This window comes from Microcaecilia unicolor, chromosome 5 (genome assembly GCF_901765095.1).
Source record: "Microcaecilia unicolor chromosome 5, aMicUni1.1, whole genome shotgun sequence".
NCBI lineage: Eukaryota > Metazoa > Chordata > Amphibia > Gymnophiona > Siphonopidae > Microcaecilia > Microcaecilia unicolor.
Window position 1 is genome coordinate 220,153,070 of NC_044035.1, and position 19,683 is coordinate 220,172,752.

The 19,683-nt window shown below is 43.2% G+C and overlaps 1 protein-coding gene across 1 annotated transcript in view; it reads right to left on the reverse strand.

The window, feature by feature from the left end:
* The window catches only part of U2AF1 (U2 small nuclear RNA auxiliary factor 1), a 396,385-nt gene that overhangs the window by 89,171 nt on the left and 287,531 nt on the right, over positions 1–19,683 (reverse strand). The window contains exons 6-7 of the mRNA XM_030203793.1: positions 19,473–19,571; positions 8,125–8,258 (exon numbers count right to left, since the gene is read on the reverse strand). Of these exons, the coding sequence (XP_030059653.1) occupies positions 8,125–8,258; positions 19,473–19,571 (233 nt within the window). The remainder of the gene's footprint in view (positions 1–8,124; positions 8,259–19,472; positions 19,572–19,683) is intronic.

The window sequence follows — 19,683 nt, forward strand, 5'->3', positions numbered from 1 at the left end:
TCCCAGTTCCTAGGTGCATAACTTAGCTGTAGGTCTTTTTCCCAACATTGAATATATCGCATTATTTGTGTATGATCTAACAACAATGCGCTATATAGTTGGAAGACACATCCCCTATGGCAGCCCCCCCCCCCCCCGAGTGTCCTCTCTATATCTGTCTCCCTTAATGCCAGCTCTCCCTTATCTCGCCTGTTTATGCAGTCTCGTACTCTATTATAGTGATATAGGTGGGTGGCCGGTAAGCCATACTCCTGTAATTCTGTGAAGGGCACACCTCTCCTGTCTTTCCATACTTGGCTATAGCTGTGAGGCCCTGTTTCCAAATTCTATAAACATTATTCACTGCCCCCCCAGGGCATCCCATCATAGTCTGTATTTTCATATGGCTAAAATATCTCCTGCCAGGTAGAAACTTCTGTCGCATATCACACATCTGTAGGGGGGAGCGCACCGTCGGGGGGCACCATCCCTATGCATGTCAGGAGCTGGTTTCGGGGCGCCCATAATATGGTGTCTAAGTTTCCTATTTTCAGCCAATGTCTTTCTATTTGACGCCAGGGTTTGGTGCTTTCCATACCCCATTCTGCCAGCACCCATAGTCGTGCCACTTTATGGTAGAGGGCAAAAGTTTGGACTCCCATGCCCCCATTTTTTTGGGTTGGAATAGGATATCTGCCCTTACTCTTGGTGGCTTATGATGCCATATATATGCAAATATTTTCCGATGCAGATGGCAAAAGAATACCATAAACAAATACAAGAGCTTTGGTAGAATCATCATTTTTATAGCAGAGACTCTACCCAACCATGACAACTCCATTCCCTCCCAGCACTCTAGCTCAAGGAATAATTCTTGGGTCTTAGAAGGGAAATTGGCCTCATACAGATTTACTAGTTTAGGTGTGAGATTGATAGCTAGGTATCTAAGTGGAGGAGTGGCCTAGTGGTTAGGGTGGTGGACTTTGGTCCTGAGGAACTGAGTTCGATTCTCACTTCAGGCACAGGCAGCTCCTTGTGACTCTGGGCAAGTCACTTAACCCTCCATTGCCCCATGTAAGCCGCATTGAGCCTGCCATGAGTGGGAAAGCTCGGGGTACAAATGTAACAAAAACAAAAAAAGTGTGCGATTGACCCACCTAAATGGGTACCTCTGGTGGAGTGAAGTTTCTAACTCGCTAGGCAAACCCAGCCCCATAATCTCAGACTTGTCCATATTCACTTGGAACCCTGAGAGGTACCCGTATTTACGGAGGCACTGTATCACTTGAGGTAATGAGTTCCGGGGATTGATCAATGTGAGCAATATATCATCTGCAAATAACATTATCTTGTGGGTTTCTTCTCCCAGGACCAGGCCGCATATGTCTGAATGCTGTCTAACGGCCTGGGCCAGCGGTTCCATGGTCAGTGCAAATAATAATGGGGACAATGCACATCCCTGCCGGGTTCCTCGCTCTAAGTGTATCGGTTCCAAGCTAGTTCCATTCATTTGCAAGGCAGCTATTGGTTGCTTATATAAGAACTTAAGCCAAGTGACGAACCGTCCCGATATGCCCATAAAATCTAGAACCGAGAACATGAAAGACCACTGAACCCGGTCGAAGGCCTTTTCTGCATCAAGTGATAACATTACTGTGGGTTGTTTTGTGGTTTCTGACTCGTGAATCAGATGGATCGCCCTACGCGTGTTATCAAATGTCTGCTTTCCTGTTATAAAACCTGTTTGGTCAACACATACTAGTTTCGACATTACTTTTTGTAGTCACCTTGCTAGGATTTTTGTAAATATTTTATAATCCGTCCCCAGAAAGGATATCGGCCGGTAGGAGCTGCAGTTCTGGGGGTCTTTCCCTGGCTTCAGTATAACTGTGATATTTGCGGCAGCTCTGTCTGGAACTCCATCTCATTAAACACTCGGACCACTATCGGCACTATTAGTTTACTATAGCATTTATACAATCTGTTTGTGAAGCCATCCGGTCCCGGAGCATTCCCACTGGGTAGGTCTTTTATAGCCAAAGTCACCTCTTCTGTTGTGATAGGGACCGACAGTGTCTCTACCTCTATGCCTGATAGTCTGGTGAGTGTTGTCTCCTCGAGATACTCTTGCATCTCTTGCGGTTGTGTGTTGTCTTCCGCAAGATAGAGCTCAGTATAAAAATTATAATAGATTGACTTAATGTCTTCTAGCTTTGTACAGTTTTTCCCCTCAGCATCGTGAAGAGATTGAATATAAGAATTCATTGTGTGTTTTTTCAGCTTATGTGCTAATAGTCTCGAGGCCTTGTTTCCAAACTCAAAATGTGTTTGCCTAACACGCTGCAGGTGTTCTGCTACCTCTGCCAGTTGCAGTTCTCTAAGTTCCAATTGAATTGCGTGTGGCAGTGGACCGATGATTAGCCTGCACTGTGAGAGCAAGCAGTTCTGCATGTAGTTTCTGAGTATTGGCCTTCGTCTGTCTTCTAATACGTGTCTGTAGTGCGATTATCTTTCCTCTAATAACTGCTTTAAAGCCCTCTCAGTTATCATTAGTAGTTAGGTAATCCTTGATCTTGGTTTCGAAGCTCGCGACTACTGAGTTATTCGCCAGTAGCCCATCATCAAAACACCACTGAGGTGCCGCAGGAGCCCTCACCGCCAATTCTATCTCTAATGTTACCAGCACATGATCTGACCGTCCTGGGATGGATTTGTATGTTTCCCATATTAGGAATTAGATTGGGAGGACCTAACCATAGATCTACTGTATCCACGATTAAGAGTTATTTACCGCTGAATGGAAGGTGTATCCCCGGGATTCAGGGTATCTAAATTGCCATAAGTCTAGTAGCTGCCAGCCTCCCAGAAATTTATGCAGTTGGACCCTGTCTGTTTGGGAATATCTCGCCCCACTTGAGTTATCTAGCACTGGTTGCAATGTCAAATTAAAGTTACCTCCTACCAAGAGGGTACCTTCGATATGTTCAGCCAGGACCCTCGACAATTCTGTGAAGAATACGCCTTGGTGCTCATTGGGGGCATATATGTTAAGCAAGGTGATCGTCTCTGTTCCCACCTGCACCACTAGTATAAGGTAGCGACCCTCTCGTATTATCTGGTTTATCCTCAAAGGGTGCCTACTAGATAGCGCTATTAGGACTCCTTTTTTTTTTTTTTCTTTATGATTAGATGCAAAGTACAAATGGGGAAATCTGCCATTACGACAAAGATACTCCTTGTCCTGTTGCATATGTGTTTCCTGTATAAATGCCACGTCTGAACTCAGGCGTTGGATCTCTTTAAACATGAGTTGCCTTTTCATTGGTGAATTTAGCCCCTTTACATTAAGGGTCACAAATTTTACTGTACTCATCTCACAGATATAAGGTAGCCATTCCTGTCTTCGTTCTCTATCTGGTCATGACCCCCCATCTTATGTATCTACTCCTGGTCCCTGGATCTATTATATGTTCCTTACTTATATTCTCCCCCCTCCCCCCGATGATCCCCCCTCCCTTCCCATCCTGGTGGCACACCCACATCACCTGCATAAGTGTGTCTCGGAGGAGAGCGACCCCACCCCACTTCTCTATATTAATAATTAACATGCATACAACCTTCACTTACATCTTTTCTAAACAAAACATATCATTAAATGGGCTACCATCCCCAACTTACATACAATTTGATTATCTTGCTGGGCGTTCCAACAATTTCTACCCAGAGCAAGTCAGGTTCTAGACTAGTGTCCTGTTTTACCATGCTTATCTAGGCAAGGTTTCTTTTATATCATTTCTTGACTGTCTCCTCAGGCTTGTTTAGTCGAGATTCTGATTGTTGTCACTGAAAGCGGCCGTTGCCTGTTGTCACTCTTTGCCAACTAGACTTCATGGGTTTCGGCGTTACAGTTTGCCAGATATAGTTGACCTCCTTGTTAAGAGCTTCTTCTGGAAAAATCTTTATCGCCTCTTCCATAGATCGCAAATGTTGCAGTCTGCCATCTCTATAGAAGCGCAGTGTGAAGGGATGCCCCCAGCGATATTTGATTCCCTCTGAGTGCAGTAACTGGGTAACGGGTTTCAATTCCACTCTCCTTTTTAGGGTGCTTGCTGCCAGATCTTGATAGCATTCTATTGAGTATGAATCCCATTTAAAGACTGGTACCACACGGGAGGCATGTAGGATTTTCTCCTTTAACTTAAAGTCGCTGAAGCAGGCTATGAGGTCTTGTGGTTTATTCGCCTTTGGGGCTCCCAACACCCGATGTGCTCGAACCACTTGGATCTCTAGCGGGTCTGTATTAATTTGCGTTTCTGCAAGAAGAGCACTTGATATCTTCTGTGCTACTGCTTCACAGTCCCCATATATAGGCACCTCTGGGAGTCCGCGAAATCATATGTTGCATCTCCTGCTTCTGTACTCTAAATCCTCCAGTTTTCCCCATATTTGTTGTCTTTCTTGTCTAGTTTCTTTAACTTGTGCTGTTATCTGCTGCATAGCTTCAGCTTGATCGTCTAGTCTCTCTTCAGCTTCCGCCACTCGAGTGCCTAGTGCTCCGGTCTCCCCCCTCAGGTCCGCTCCCAAGGCCGCGAGATCCGAGTGCACTGCCTTAATGTCGCTTTTTAATTCTATTAGCCATGATTCCTCTTGTCTCGGGCTGTCACCCGACTCGAACAGAGGCAGGGGGCTCTGCGAAGCTCGCATCATTTGCGATTTCAACAGTTGCTCCTCTGGGGCGTTGTTTTGCTTGCTCGTAGTTGGGCCCGGGTATGCGAACGTCGACAAATCGATTGCTACCGATTTGGAAGTCATATATAGTATTTCTACCTGCTTCTCTGCTTGATTATCTGTTATAACAACACCCTGGTTCCTCTATCTGATCTTGGTGGTCGTCTTTATTGCATGGGGCTTGCCGGAGCTCTAGGCTCAAGCTGCCATTTCTGTTGGTGACGTCACTTCCTCCCCTCAGTTGAATATTCTAACTTTGCTCTCATGGGGGCAATTTCTCTCCTGTAATGGGGAAAAGTCTGATGCTTCATCATGAACTTACTTTACACTAAGGCTGCCAACTGGTTCCAGATTTGCAGGAAAAGGTTGATCTAGTTTTGGGTTTACCCTGTTGCAAGCAGGGCCTTGTAGTTCTGATGTCCCCACTGTATTCCCTAAGAAAAGCAAGACTTCAAGTCCCAGCATGTACTGGGGTAAACCCAGGACTGGATCAACCCTGTCCTGCGAATCTGAATCCAGTTGGCAGTCTTACTTTACACAAAGTTTAGTAAAGATAGGTCCATCAGTTTCAGAATTACAAGACACCTACACACACACCCAATATATATATTTTTTGAGAGAAAGTCAAATTTGTCCCCCATCACCTCCCCAAAATCATTCTACAACTTTGAAAACAGAAAACCAGTAATACCCTCAAGAACCTGTCTCCACACTAAGGGCCTGATGCACAAAAGTCCCCATTAAAAACCGTGTGTGTTTACATCCTTGGTAGAACTTACCAATTTGGAAACAGCGAGCGATGCTCAAAGGAAATCACATGCAAATAAGCTGCATGCAATTTCAGCAAGCAGTTCGGTAGGGAAAAGTGCCTAGCACATGCGCAGAAGTCACTTGGTAAGTGTCCCTCTTCTGTGCATGTGCTAGGACTGCTGTACTCTTTCCTTTCCCCTGCAGTACTTGCTGGCTCTACTATCCCCCTGTTCCTTTTCCGTTGTAGTGCTCTGGGTGCTGGCTCCACATTCTTCTTCCCTGCAGCTTACTTGCATTCTCCTCTGCCCCCGATTATTTTGCTTGGGAATCTTTTCCTAGCTGAAAGCTCCCCCATCTGACATCACAGGGACTTTTCCTAGCCGATTGGCTGTCTGCTTGTTTCTCTGACACCCCAACTGACATCATACGGGCTTTCCCCTGCCGATTGGCTATTTGCTCGTTTCTCCGCCTCAGCTGACATCATAGCTGACATCACAGGGGCTTTCCCCAGCTGATTGGCTGTCTTATTTCTACAGCGTCCCCCCCCCCCCCCCCCCAGCTGACATTATAGCTGACATCACAGGGGCTCTCTGCTTGTTTCTCCACCCTAACCTGTTCTCTGCTGTCCAACACTGTTTGCTATTGAAAAAAATCTCCTCCTTGCTGAAAGCCCCCCCCCCCCAGCTATTTCTCTGCCCTTCTAATGCTGTTATCTGCTTTCCAACAAGTTTCCTATTGAAGAATACAAGTAGACTGCTCCTTCCAGAAGTCTCTCTCACACGACAGTTCCAGACCCGACGGAAAAGTTTGCATGTTAAAAGTAGGCAGTCCTTTCTGTGCATCACTCGGAAATATTTGTGCATTGCTCGGAATGCTAATTTTAATACTAATGAGCTCTCTGTAATACATTTGCATAGTATTATCTTTGGCTGCTACCCTGAACAGTAAAAACCACACAGAACCTCTTTGTATGCATTAGACGCTGAATAATGTGATCACTAGACTGGCTAGAACCTGTTTAAATCAGATGTTCCTACCATGGTAAGCTTTGCGCATCAGCCCCTAAGTTTGGTGGATCTAAGTTGAGCCACTTCACATACAGATTAAAACACAAACTACAAAACACATTTAGTACATCTCATAAATCTTAGTTCTATTGAGCCAAGGTTAAAAATACAAGTGTGTAGTTTTCTACTACTACTTTCCCTCCCTTGTGGAACAGTACCACATTATTATTTTATTTCTAAAACACTTCCCTGTTGAAAATAATTCTTGAAATGGTTTACAAATCCAAACATAAAAGCACAATAAATCCACAACATGTCATATCATCAAACGTGTAAGGGAAAAAGAAGGCAAGCTTCACAATCTAAATAGCCCCTGCTCTTCATCTGCTCTTAAGTAAAAAGATAAACAATGTTATGATGGGTATTCAAACAGATTTGGGAAGATTATTGTCTTAGAGAGTGTCAGAAACAGTGGGAAGTCTGTTTTGGAATATAAGAAGTACGCTTCTGGGTTACACCAAAGGTCCATCAAGCCCAGTTTGCTGTCTTTAATAGTGGCCAATCTAGACCATATTATGTCGCAGGATCCCAAAGAGTAGATTCATTCCTTGTTCCATACTACCAAGGGTAAGCAGTAGCTTTCCAACTCTATGTGGTTAATTAGGAATTATGGCATTTTCCTCCAGGAATTTGCCAAAGCGCTTTTTAAAACTGTATTCTCTGGCAACGAATTCCACAACTTAACTCTGTGCTGAGTGAAAAAAAATACTTCTCTTGAATTGTTAAAGAAAAGGACAGTTTACAAGGTATTTCTATGCAGAATCAAGGGTTTACTTGCAGAAACAGAACTTTTGAAAAATTTCCAACACTCATGCACAGACATACATATAGGGAACATTTCCCAGGGATGGGATTGTGATGAAGTGTGCACTTACATACAATTCTTTACATTTCCAAAAGTGCATGTGCATGTTTTCACAGAAAAAGAATTCACAAACAGCCCATGAAAATCTGTGCATGTACTTTACCCGAGTTAATTCTCAAAGAGAAATTGCTTCCTTAGAAAACTGATGTGAAGCCTATAGGTAAAATGTGCCAGCACACTTTGCATATAGGTGCACTTTTGGAAAGTGTTCTATTTAAAAGGGAAAATAACCATTCTCTATTTACCTGTTCCGGCCCACACAATTTGATTTTATATATTTCTATCATATCCTCTTATCATCTGTCTCTTCTATAACCTCTAACATTTCTTCAGACGGAAGCCACTCCAATCACTTTTTCATTTTTAGTTGCCCTTACCGTTACCTTTTATGGTTCTGCTGTATCTTTTTGAGATGAAGTGATCAGAACTGCAAACAATACTCAAGGTGCATTTGCACTACCAACAGATACAGAGGTATTATGATATCCTCATTCTTACTGTCCTCTCTCACCTAAACACTAAGAACCTAGTAACAGAATGGATATAAATATACGTGCTCACATTTATCCCTGTAAACAAAAGCTTGAAACACTCAACATATAGGATAGAGGTCTGGTGTCTACATCTACAGAACCAATAAGTTTGAACATAATATCACAATTAATCTGAGAGTGCATGTGCATAATGTATTACTAAAATTAAAAAAAAAAATAAAGGTAGAAAACGTGTTATTACCCCATTTCATACTGACGGCAACAAGCTTCTCGAAAGTCAGTAACAGGCGAAAGTTCAGCATGGATTGGTTGCCCATTGAACCACCGGTTATTCAGGTCCAATACAGCCTTCTCAGCATCTTCCTCACGGCGGAACTGAATGAAAATCAAACATATTTTAATTCCCAAATCATTTCTGGATGTAAAACAAAAAAAGGATCCTGAGAGAGAAATGTAGCAGCAATAAAAAATATTAATATGCTGCCTATTCCTATGTGAATCAAATTTCCCACATGCATACAAATATGAGGAAAAAAATCTCTCTCTCTCTCTCTCTCTCTCTCTCTCTCTCTCTATATATATATATATATATATATAGATATATAGATATATAGATATATCTCACATACATACACAGGTACATAAAGAATAGAACAGGCTGTGCACACTTTGAAGGAATAGTGAGGCATGAGATTTATGGATAGATAGGGAAAAACATATACGATCCTGAGATGATAATTCTACTTAGAACTGGTCAATTCCAACAACTGTCCAAACAAAAAAAACAGCACCACGGGCCTTTAAAAATGGAACACAGTTCTTTAATGAATGAGCCTTGACAAAAAGACCCGACACGGGCCGTGTTTCGGTGACTAGCACCTGCGTCAGGGGTCACAGTGATGACGTGGAAAACTTGGGGAATAACTCGAATATATTCCTCTACAATATATTATTCCTTACCCCATGTCTCATATAGTAAAAGCTACAAAGCACCAAGGCACTTTCACTTTCTGTATCCAAATGGATGAAAAACAACAACTGAAAATATTCTACATTACAGAGTTAGTTATAGAAAACAACTTAGAAAACCTATGAAGGGTTTTTACATTTGGAAGTAACAAAGCATTAAATACACATTAGTTTGAAATCTTTTCTATTGATGACTTTAACATGATACAAACAATAAAGAAATGAAAAAGCACAATAGTAGTCATCCAAATTTTAACATGCCCTTAGTGAATATATATAAACCCATCATCCTCCCAACCATATACCAACATCCCCCATCCCGAACTCAAAATTGACAATGAGATCTCTAGTAAACACAATACTTTGACCACCCATCCCTCAGTCCTCCCTCCAAAAAAGAAAATAAACCAAAAAACAAAACCCTCACACTACATGGCCACACTAAGATCCCCTGAATCCCTCACAGTGAATTAAGAACCCAATTGTGAGCCCTAGGTGATGAAGATTGTACATATACTTCCCATATAAATAAAATGCCTTCTTACATTTAAAGGATGTCCTAGCCTTATTGCGCTCCATCATCAAAGAATGAAATTTGTTCCTCTATGCCCAAAATGCAGGCAGTTCTATGGAAGTCCACACTCCTATTATTTTTTTTACCTATTATGCCTGCTTTTGGAATAAGTTGACCCCACTCCCCCGTGAGAGCACGGTTACTGCACTTAAATACAACAGCAAAAAAATTAAGAAAAGGAGACAACTCCAAGGGAAGGCAGATGGGTTTATTTATTTATTTTAGCGCATTTCTACCCACATTTTCCCACAAGCGCAGGCACAATGTGGCTTACAGTAGCTCAGAAAAAATTACAAGAAAAGAAAGGTAAAACATAGGATGACAGTGTTGGGATGAATTTACAGAAAAGTCAAGGGATGGAGAAACTGACCAACAAGAGCCATTAGATCAGAGTTCCACTTCAAACTACAACAGGAGAGTCAAATGGCGGGGTTTGGTATGGAATAGGCTTTCGTAAATAGGAATGTCTTTAAGAACTTTTTGAATAATTGATGGTCTGATATCCCTTTTAATTGCTGTGGCAGTGCATTCCAAGTCTGAGCACTGGTATACGTATGATAATATAAGGCCTGATGTCCTTGGAGAATACCTGCCACATGTCTTTGCTTTCTCCAAGGACAAAGGCCTTAATTCTCACAACTGGGGTATCCCTAGAATCCAGGCTCACAAGAAACAAAAAAACACTGGTCAACTGGTCCTCTCAACGGCAAGGACACAACTCAGATTAACCTGAAATTATATACAAACTGAGTGAGAGTACAGCCTGGAACAGAATAAAATGGGCCCAGGAGGTGGGGTGAAGTTGGATTCTAGACCACAAACAGATTCTACAACACTATCTTCCTGAACTGATTGTTGCACTGGGTATCCTGCTCAAGGCAGTAATGAGATGTGAAAGTGTGGACACAAGACCATGTCGCAGCTTTGCAAATTTTTCAATGGAGGCCGACTGCAAGTGGGCTAACAATGCAACCAAGGCTCTGACATTGTGACCTTGACATGACCTTGCAGGGTCAGCCCAATCTGGGCATAAGTGAAAAGCAATCTTCCACCCAATTAGAGATTGTGTGTTTCCTGATGGCAACCCCCATCCTGTTGGGATCAAAGAAACAAAAAGTTGGGTGACTGTCTGTGGGGTCTAGTCCACTTCATGTAGTAAAGCCAATGCTCACCTGCAGTCCAAGGTGTGCAAGGCGCTCTCGCCAGGATGGGCATGAGGTCAGGGAAAGAATGTTGGCAAGACAATCGACTAGATAAGATGGAACTCCGACACAACCTTTGGCAGGAACACAGTGTATAGAGCACTCCCTTCTTGCCTCTAAAAAGGGGGGTGGGGGGGGGGGAGCTGAACAGAAGAGACAAAAAAAAGCCCTTCTGGCAAAGGAAAAACACTTTACAGTTCAGTTTTTCTCTTTTATAATAATGCTAAAATTCATTAGAGTAAATAAATGGTTACAATAAAAATTCTTTTATCCCAGTATTACAGAAAATTGAATTCTTATTTATATCAGTCCAAATTTCAGTATAATGAAAATAATCTCTCTCTCTCTCTCTCTCTGTTTCCTTTGGAAGCTATCTGATTCTGACTTAGTACAAGATGTGCTTAGGCAGAATACTGAAGCTTAATTTTGTCCAATCACTTAATGCCTTATATTTTCTCTCTTACTTATCTGGTATTCTTCAACTCTGACCTCTAAGATCACCTTCACATAATTCTGTTTCTTTGGTATTTTTCTCAAATATTCATCATTTGCCCTTTGTAACCTCTTTCCCTTGAATACTTATCACTCATACTTGTCCTTCACTGAAAAATATCCCTGTGTTATGTTTAGAGCCTGTTTGAAGCAAACAAACAGACACTTGTTAAAGTTTATGGCCCATTACTAGGGCTAAGCAAGCCTGTCTATGGTCTCTCAGAAGACCAAGGAGACACAAGCTTGCTAATTGCCCTACTAGATCATACATAAGGGAATAAGTTATATATACAAAGCTGACTGATTTGCAAAAACAGACAGCTTTATACTAAACAACAGGCGGAGATTTGACAGGGGGCTTTGACAAAAGCAAACCTCTCATGAAGCAAACTGGAACTTGTCCATAGATGGGCTTACCCTCTATATGTTGATAAGCATTAATTATGCTGAGGGGAAACTTTACGGAGTTGGTTTTGAGATCAGACTCGGATAGGTGTAGAAGGTATTCAAGAAGGGTCTGTGAAGGGCAAGAAAAGGATCTAGGGTCTTGCTCTCACAGCAGATGGCAAACCTCCTCCATTTAAGAGAGTAACACCTCTTAGTAGAATCTTTCCTGGAAGCCAGCAAGCCCTTGAAGACACCCTCCAGAAGACACAAGGAAGCAATTTCTAGGCTCTCAACATCCAGGCTGTGAGGGCCAGAAACTGAAGGTTGGGATGCAAGAGAGATACCTCATTCTGCGTGATGAGGGTCAGAACACACTCCAATTTCCACTGTTCCTTGGAAGATAACTCCAGAAGAAGAGGGAACTAGATCTGCCGAGGCAAGTAATGTGTGATTCCAGGGCTCTGTCCTTTCCTGGTTCTCTTCCTACCTCTCCCTCCGCACCTTTAGTGTTCACTCTGGTGGATCCTCTTCTATTTCTATCCCTCTGCCTGTCGGCGTACCTCAGGGTTCTGTTCTTGGTCCCCTCCTCTTTTCTATCTACACTTCTTCCCTTGGTTCATTAATCTCATCCCATGGCTTTTCCTACCATCTCTATGCTGATGACTCCCAAATCTACCTTTCTACCCCTGATATCTCACCTTGCATCCAAACCAAAGTTTCAGCATGCTTGACTGACATTGCTGTCTGGATGTCTCAACGCCACCTGAAATTAAATATGACCAAAACCGAGCTTCTCATTTCCCCCCCCCCCCCCCCCAAAACCCACCTCCCCGCTCCCCCCGTTTTCTATTTCTGTTGATGGCTCTCTCATTCTCCCTGTCTCCTCAGCTCGAAACCTTGGGGTCATCTTTGACTCTTCTTTCTCCTTATCTGCTCATATCCAGCAGATTGCCAAGACCTGTCGTTTCTTTCTTTACAACATCCGTAAAATCCGCCCCTTTTTTCCCCGAGCACTCTACCAAAACCCTCATCCACACCCTTGTCACCTCTCGTTTAGATTACTGCAATCTGCTTCTTGCTGGCCTCCCACTTAGTCACCTCTCCCCTCTCCAGTCGGTTCAAAACTCTGCTGCCTGTCTTGTCTTCCGCCAAGGTAGCTTTACTCATACTACCCCTCTCCTCAAGACCCTTCACTGGCTCCCTATCCGTTTTCGCATCCTGTTCAAACTTCTTCTACTAACCTATAAATGTACTCACTCTGCTGCTCCCCAGTATCTCTCCACACTCGTCCTTCCCTACACCCCTTCCCGTGCATTCCGCTCCATGGATAAATCCTTCTTATCTGTTCCCTTCTCCACTACTGCCAACTCCAGACTTTGCGCCTTCTGTCTCGCTGCACCCTACGCCTGGAATAAACTTCCTGAGCCCCTACGTCTTGCCCCATCCTTGGCCACCTTTAAATCTAGACTGAAAGCCCACCTCTTTAACATTGCTTTTGACTCGTAACCACTTGTAACCACTCGCCTCCACCTACCCTCCTCTCTTCCTTCCCGTTCACATTAATTGATTTGATTACTTTATTTTTTGTCTATTAGATTGTAAGCTCTTTGAGCAGGGACTGTCTTTCTTCTATGTTTGTGCAGCGCTGCGTATGCCTTATAGCGCTATAGAAATGCTAAATAGTAGTAGTAGTAATTAGAATCATGGTTCCGTGGTCTTCCTCGAGTTTCAGCAAAGTCTTTCCCATGAGAGGAATGGGAGGAAACGGAAACAGAAGACCGGTCTCCCAAATGAAGGAGGAGGGTATCCAATGCTAGCCTGGAAGAGAACGGGGGGAACAGGTAGACATGAATCACTTGTTTACTCTTTCCAAAAAAACTAGGACTAGGGGGCACACATTGAAGCTACAAAGTAAACAAATTGGAGAAAATACTTCTTCACTCAACGTGTACTTAAACTCTGGAATTCGATGCCAGGGAATGTGGTAAAAGCAGTTAGGTTAGCACGGTTTTAAAAATTAGATAACTTCCTAAAAAAAGTCCATACGTCATTATTAAGATGGCCTTGAGGAATTCCACTGCTTATTTCTCGGATAAGCAGCATAAAGTGTATTGTACTGTTTATTTTGTCAGGTACTTATGACCTGGATTGGTCACTGTTGGAAACAGGATGCTAGGCTTGATGGACCTTCGGTCTCTCCCAGTATGGCAACACTTACGTTCTTACACTTTGTGATTCATGTGAGTGGCAAAGACTTCCACTGATGAGGTGCCCAACGCTCGGAAGATCGCTCAACACTGATGTTGAGAGATAAATCGTGCAGTTGTATAATCCTGCTCAGTTTGTCAGCCAGGCTGTTTTTGCCCGCCAGATAAGTGGCTCGAAGGTACGTGCCATCTTTGCGAGCCCACTGTCACATCTGGATGGCCTCTTGACACAAAAAGCGAGATCTGGTGCCCTCCTGCTTGTTGGTGTAATACACGGTAACCTGATTATCTGTTTAAATTAGCAGAATTTGGCAAAATAGCCAATCTCTAAGTCTTTAGAGTATTCCAGATCGCCCGAAGCTCCAGGAAATTGATCTAGAGATCTGTTTCTTGGGACTGCGCACCTTCAGTGTGAAGCCATGTATATGAGCTCCCCAACCCAGGAGAGATGCATCTGTCATCAGCACATTCTGTGGCTTAGGAATTTGGAATGAAAATCCCAGAGTAAAATTGGATTGAATGGTCCAACAGAGATCGAACAAGCTTTGGAGACATTCAGGTAAATCCAGACCTCTTGTGGCGTGGAGAAGCCAGAGTACAATGGGCAGATCACATGTGAAGGCATGTCATGTGAGTCACAAACTATGGAGGCCATGTGGCCCAACAACTTCAACATCTGCCAAGCCATGACCTACTGAGAAGCTCGAACCTGAGAAGCCAGTGCAACTAGGGCATCTGCACTCAGCCCCATGAGAAAAGTGCAAAACTTCTGCGTACCTAGCAGGGCTCCAATGAATTCCAATTGCTGGGCAAGGTGAAGATGGGACTCAGGGTAGTTTAGAGTGAACCTTAGTAGCTCGAGCACCCAAATAGTCCTCTGCATGGACTCCCGAGCACCATCCACTGATGTGCTCTTCACCAGCCAATTGTTGAGGTAAGGAAACGCATGTACCCCCAAGCCTGCGTATCGATGCTGCGACTACTACTAGGTATTTGGTAAAGACCCTGGGAGCTGACGTGAAGCCAAAGGGCAACACAAGGTACTTGAAGTGCTGAGTTCCAAGCTGAAACAGAAGATAATTCTGGTGGGCTGGATGTGTGTATATGTGTCCTGTAAGTCCAGAGAGCATAGCCAATAGTTTTCCTGAATCATGGGAAGAAGGGTGCTCAGGGAAACCATCCTAAATTTTTCTCTGACCAGGAATTTGTTCAGGGCCCTTAGGTCTAGGATGGGATGCATCCCTCCTGTTTTCTTTTGTATAAGGAAGTACCTGGAATAGAATCCCTGCCCTTCTTCACCTTGTGGAACAGGCTTGACCATATGGGCCTGTAGAAGAGCAGAGAGTTCCTCTGCAAGTACTAGCTCGTGATGAGAGGTGAAGTAATGAGCTCTCTGATGCCAATTTAGGGCATATCTGAAACGGACTTTTTGGAGAACCCAGCGGTCGGAGGTTATAGGTGCCACCTTTCATGGAAAAGGTTCAGCACCCCCCCCCCCCCCCCCCCCCGACTGGCAAGTCATCCGGGACCGACACTGACAGCAGCTATGCTCTGCTGGAGTCAGTCGAAAACTCGTCCCTTGCTTTGACTGGGGAGCAGCATGGGTCTTAGGTGCATGCTGTTGATGAGAACAAGCACGCTGGGGTTGAGCAGGCTGGCGAGCGGAGGTGGCATACTTACGCCTCAGAGTAGAAGGCACCCCTCCCTTGTCTTGCCAAAAGGCCTTCTAGATGAGGAGACAGATGTAGAAGGCACCCGGCAGGGGAGAGAAGAGATGGTATCAGTATGTTTTTTGATTTGGTCAGTGACCTCCTCAACCTTCTCTTCAAACAGGTTATCCCCCGGCATGGGGCATCCACCAACTTCTGCTGAACCACCCATTCCAAGTCAGTGACACGCAGCCATGAGAGTCTGCATATTGCTATACTTTAGGCAGAGATCGTGGGTACCACGTCAGAAGTACTGTAGGCGCCCTCGACCAAAAACTTATGACACGACTTGTGCTGCTTGGGTAACAGGTGGGAGAAAGTCAGCCAAGTCTAGCAACCTGCACACCAAGTCCCACAAGTACATGCTCATGAAGAACTGGTAAGATAGGATATGGGACACAAGCATAGAGGCCTGGAACATCTTCTTCCCAAAAGAGTCCAAAGTCCTAGTTTTTCTGCTTGGGGGCACCGAAGCAGTCTCTAGAACTCCTGGCTCTTTTGAAGGCAGATTCCACCACCATGAAATGATGAGGCAACTGGGGCTTATCAAATCCATGTGTGCAGTAGATCCGGTATATAGTGTCAATCTTCTTGGGCAGGACAAGGACCGACACAGGGGACTCCAAATTCCAAACGAGAACCTCCTGGAGTACCTCTTGGACAGGGAGGGACACAGCCTCCCTAGGAGCAGACTTGTAGCCAGTACATAGAGAGGAGTGGCGTATAGAATAGAAAGCAGCTGACAAGTGGAGGTAGGAGAGGAGTCCTTGGGAGAAAGAATCTCCTCATGAGGTACTGAAATCATTACAGGGAGAGGCCTTGGAGGATTGGCAACTGAGCATTTGCTGACTGAGGATATTATAACAGAACCTGTAACCCTGTTCTCTCCTCTGTCGAGGCCCTCCTTAAATTATGCTGGACGTTATTTGATCTGCTCTGGTTAGTGTGCATGATTTGATTTCTACCTAATGATGTTGCTGCGATTAAATTTATAACTGAGAAATTGGCCTTCAAATCAGAATATCCAGTGCTTATTTCTAGGATAAGCAGCATAAAATCTGCTATACTGTTTTGGGATCTTGCCAGTTGCTTGTGACCTGGAATGGCCACTGTTGGAAACAGGATACTAGGATTGATGAAACTTCTGTCTGTCCCAGAATGGCAACAATTATTGTTCTTATATCAATATGGTTGGCCTCACTGGAACAATGTGTGTGGATGGTATTAAAGTACAAGTTGAACTTATGAAAGATAAAATGATGGTACATCAACATATGGAATGGTTGAATAATGGTCTTACAAGTTTAAACTTGAAGTGTTTGAACTTTCTTAACTCGTGGGTCTGTCTGCAGTGGAGGCTAAAGAATTATATTTTGGAAGTTTTGAACCTTCTGGATTCGGAGATACCACAATCCTATATACCTCCAACGTTCTGAAGCTGACTCCGTAAAAGTGAAGCCTTGAAGCATTCGTGCTTTCTGTAAGCCTGTATCCATCTCCTGAATTGACGTCACAATCACTTGATCTAGGCACACTCCCAAATTACAAACAGCTTGTTTCACTTGAACTTATCAGTCCCAATATAGATCACAATATCTGTTAGCTTTCAGTGAATAATACAGCTTGCAAAGTTTGACAAAAGTCAAATTATTCATTCTGCATAAGAGCTACTCTGCGTGCATTTCCATGCTTCATGACTCATTATTTAATGCACATTATTTAAAAATCCTGCTCACCTAACATAGCGCATCTGACATCCTTATGTTATCGGCAGATGCGAACATTTAAGTATGAACAGCGAATTTTCTAAGATGAGGCAGACGCAACTGACATATATCCAAAAAGAATCTGACAGAAGAAACATTTCCTTATGCTGCTTTTGTCAAAAAAGAGCAGAAGTCTTAAAAGGAAGAAAGTAGGACAGAAACAGCAGCAATTGAAGAACTTCTAAATCTTGACTTAAAGCTGAAAGGCAAGTGGTACGTCACAAACCCAGCTGAACAGTAGGATGAACATGATCTGAAGACAATATCAGGAAATGAGTCAATGAACTAAAGGTCTGGCATTCAAAAGGTTCCTGATGAGTTAGATGACTTGAGTGGGGTTATCCATTGATATTAACTGGTTACTGCAATCAGCACTAACTGCTAAAGACATAGCCAGCTATTTTGATGATGGTCTTGGGGCAGAGTCAGTATTTAACTGCCTAAGTTAACCGGACAAATCAGATTGCATAAAACTTATCCCTATCTTTTTCACTTAGGTGGTCATATGCTAAATATTACATTTAACTGCATAAGGGACTGCTTGGTCAAAGCTATTTACAGCATAAAAACAATAAATGAAATTGAAAAGAATGCCATTAAAAGGATAGGAAAGTATTCAAACATAAAGGGTGGGGAATATACATATGGTGTCAACCTCTGTAGGAACTGGACATGACTCTTCTATAATGGGAAAGTTCCCACCTCAAATATTGATGTTAAGTGAGACATAGCCAGCTATTTTGATGATGGTCTGGGGGCAGAGTCAGTATTTAACTGCCTAAGTTAACCAGACAAATCAGATTGCATAAAACTTATCCCTATCTTTTTCCCTTAGGTGGTCATATGCTAAATATTACATTTAATTGTATAAGGGACAACCAACCACACATAACCAGATATTCAGTGCTGGTACTGTTGGTGGAGGTGTACTTATGAAGGCCTAGACCAGGCAGTTTCAGTGCTGCTAAATATCTAATATCTAAGAATTAATCTACAGTCCATAAGAGGTAAAGGCTTCTTTTTTTCTGTGAATTACAAGGATATAAGCAAGGCCATTGGAGTAAGCACCTCACCCCTCCCTACCTTCCTCTGGGCAGGTAATTGAAAGACAATGAGTCATATCATTCACTGTTTATGATGAGTGTGTTCAAAGAGCCTCTAGAGACTTTTTAGGCTGTGGAACTAATTTCCAGGTGACAGGGGCGGGGTACCTGACAGAGGAGAGAAGACAGAAATCCTGCAGTCAGGACAGGATAGGAAAATGCCATATTGCAGGGGGTCAGTGGGAAAGGAATCCTGAATCCTTTGAAGTAAGATAAAGAATTGTTTTACTGAGGATGTGCTATTCACCAAAGAACTGAGGATATACCTTTTAAGGAAATGCAACATATATATATTTTTATGTGCCTTGTAACAAACAAATGACATCTCCTGTGTGACGTATTCCTGGGTGATGTGTTCCTTAAAAAAACAGTTCTTTGTACTTCAGGCTGGAAACCCTATATAAATGCCTGGTCTGGAAGGCGGAGGGGGGTCAATGAAAATCTTCCTTAAGTCTATCTCAATAGACTAATGAATATGCGACCATTTCCATGGCTCCCCCCTTTTATGTTCCCTCACTACCCTGCTTCTTAAATGCTACACCTTACTTTCTATTATTTCTTATTTTTCATGTTCTTGGGTAAGAATAAACTTTGGTAATGTGAGAAGCTTCTCTTGTTTAAAGTAACATAGTAGATGACGGCAGAAAAAGACCTGCACGGTCCATCCAGTCTGCCCAAGAAGATAAATTCATATGTGCTACTTTTTTATTTGTACTGTCCTCTTCAGTGCACAGACCGTATAAGTCTGGCCAGCCCTATCCCCGCCTCCCAACCACCAACCCCGCCTCCCAACCACCAGCTCTGGCACAGACCGTATAAGTCTGCCCATAGTTCTTTTTGGTACTTATCAGGCCGGTGGTGCTAAGAAACCAGTTGGGGAATTTGTATGGGTGAGGTGTTGGGTTTTTGGTTCTGAGACCCAGCACCAACAGGCCCAAACAGTACCTGGACATGGCCCGGCATTAAATATCTGGGCATAATGCCGGCATTCGTCATTAGAAATGTTGACCATCAGCGACTGAATAATTACCCTTAAGAGACCAACTAGGACCAAAATTTGTGGGATGGCGTCACACTAAATGTTTGCAAAAAATACCTCTCTCAAGGAAGAAGAAACATACTACAGCAGATTATTATTTAGTATTCCAGCTGCTCCTGGAACAGCATTTGTATACCCTACCTTTACATATACATTGCCCACGAGATGATCACCAAGATTATCACAAACATTCATCTCTTCAACTTCACCATATTTCTCCTCCATTTCTGTGAAAACTTCCTGGAAGAAAAGGGAGAGACAAGCACAACCATATCAATCTCTAGTAATCTGGAAAAAAATGTTCCACCATGGCACAGATTTAATTTAATTTAAATGAGCATTTGTAACCCAC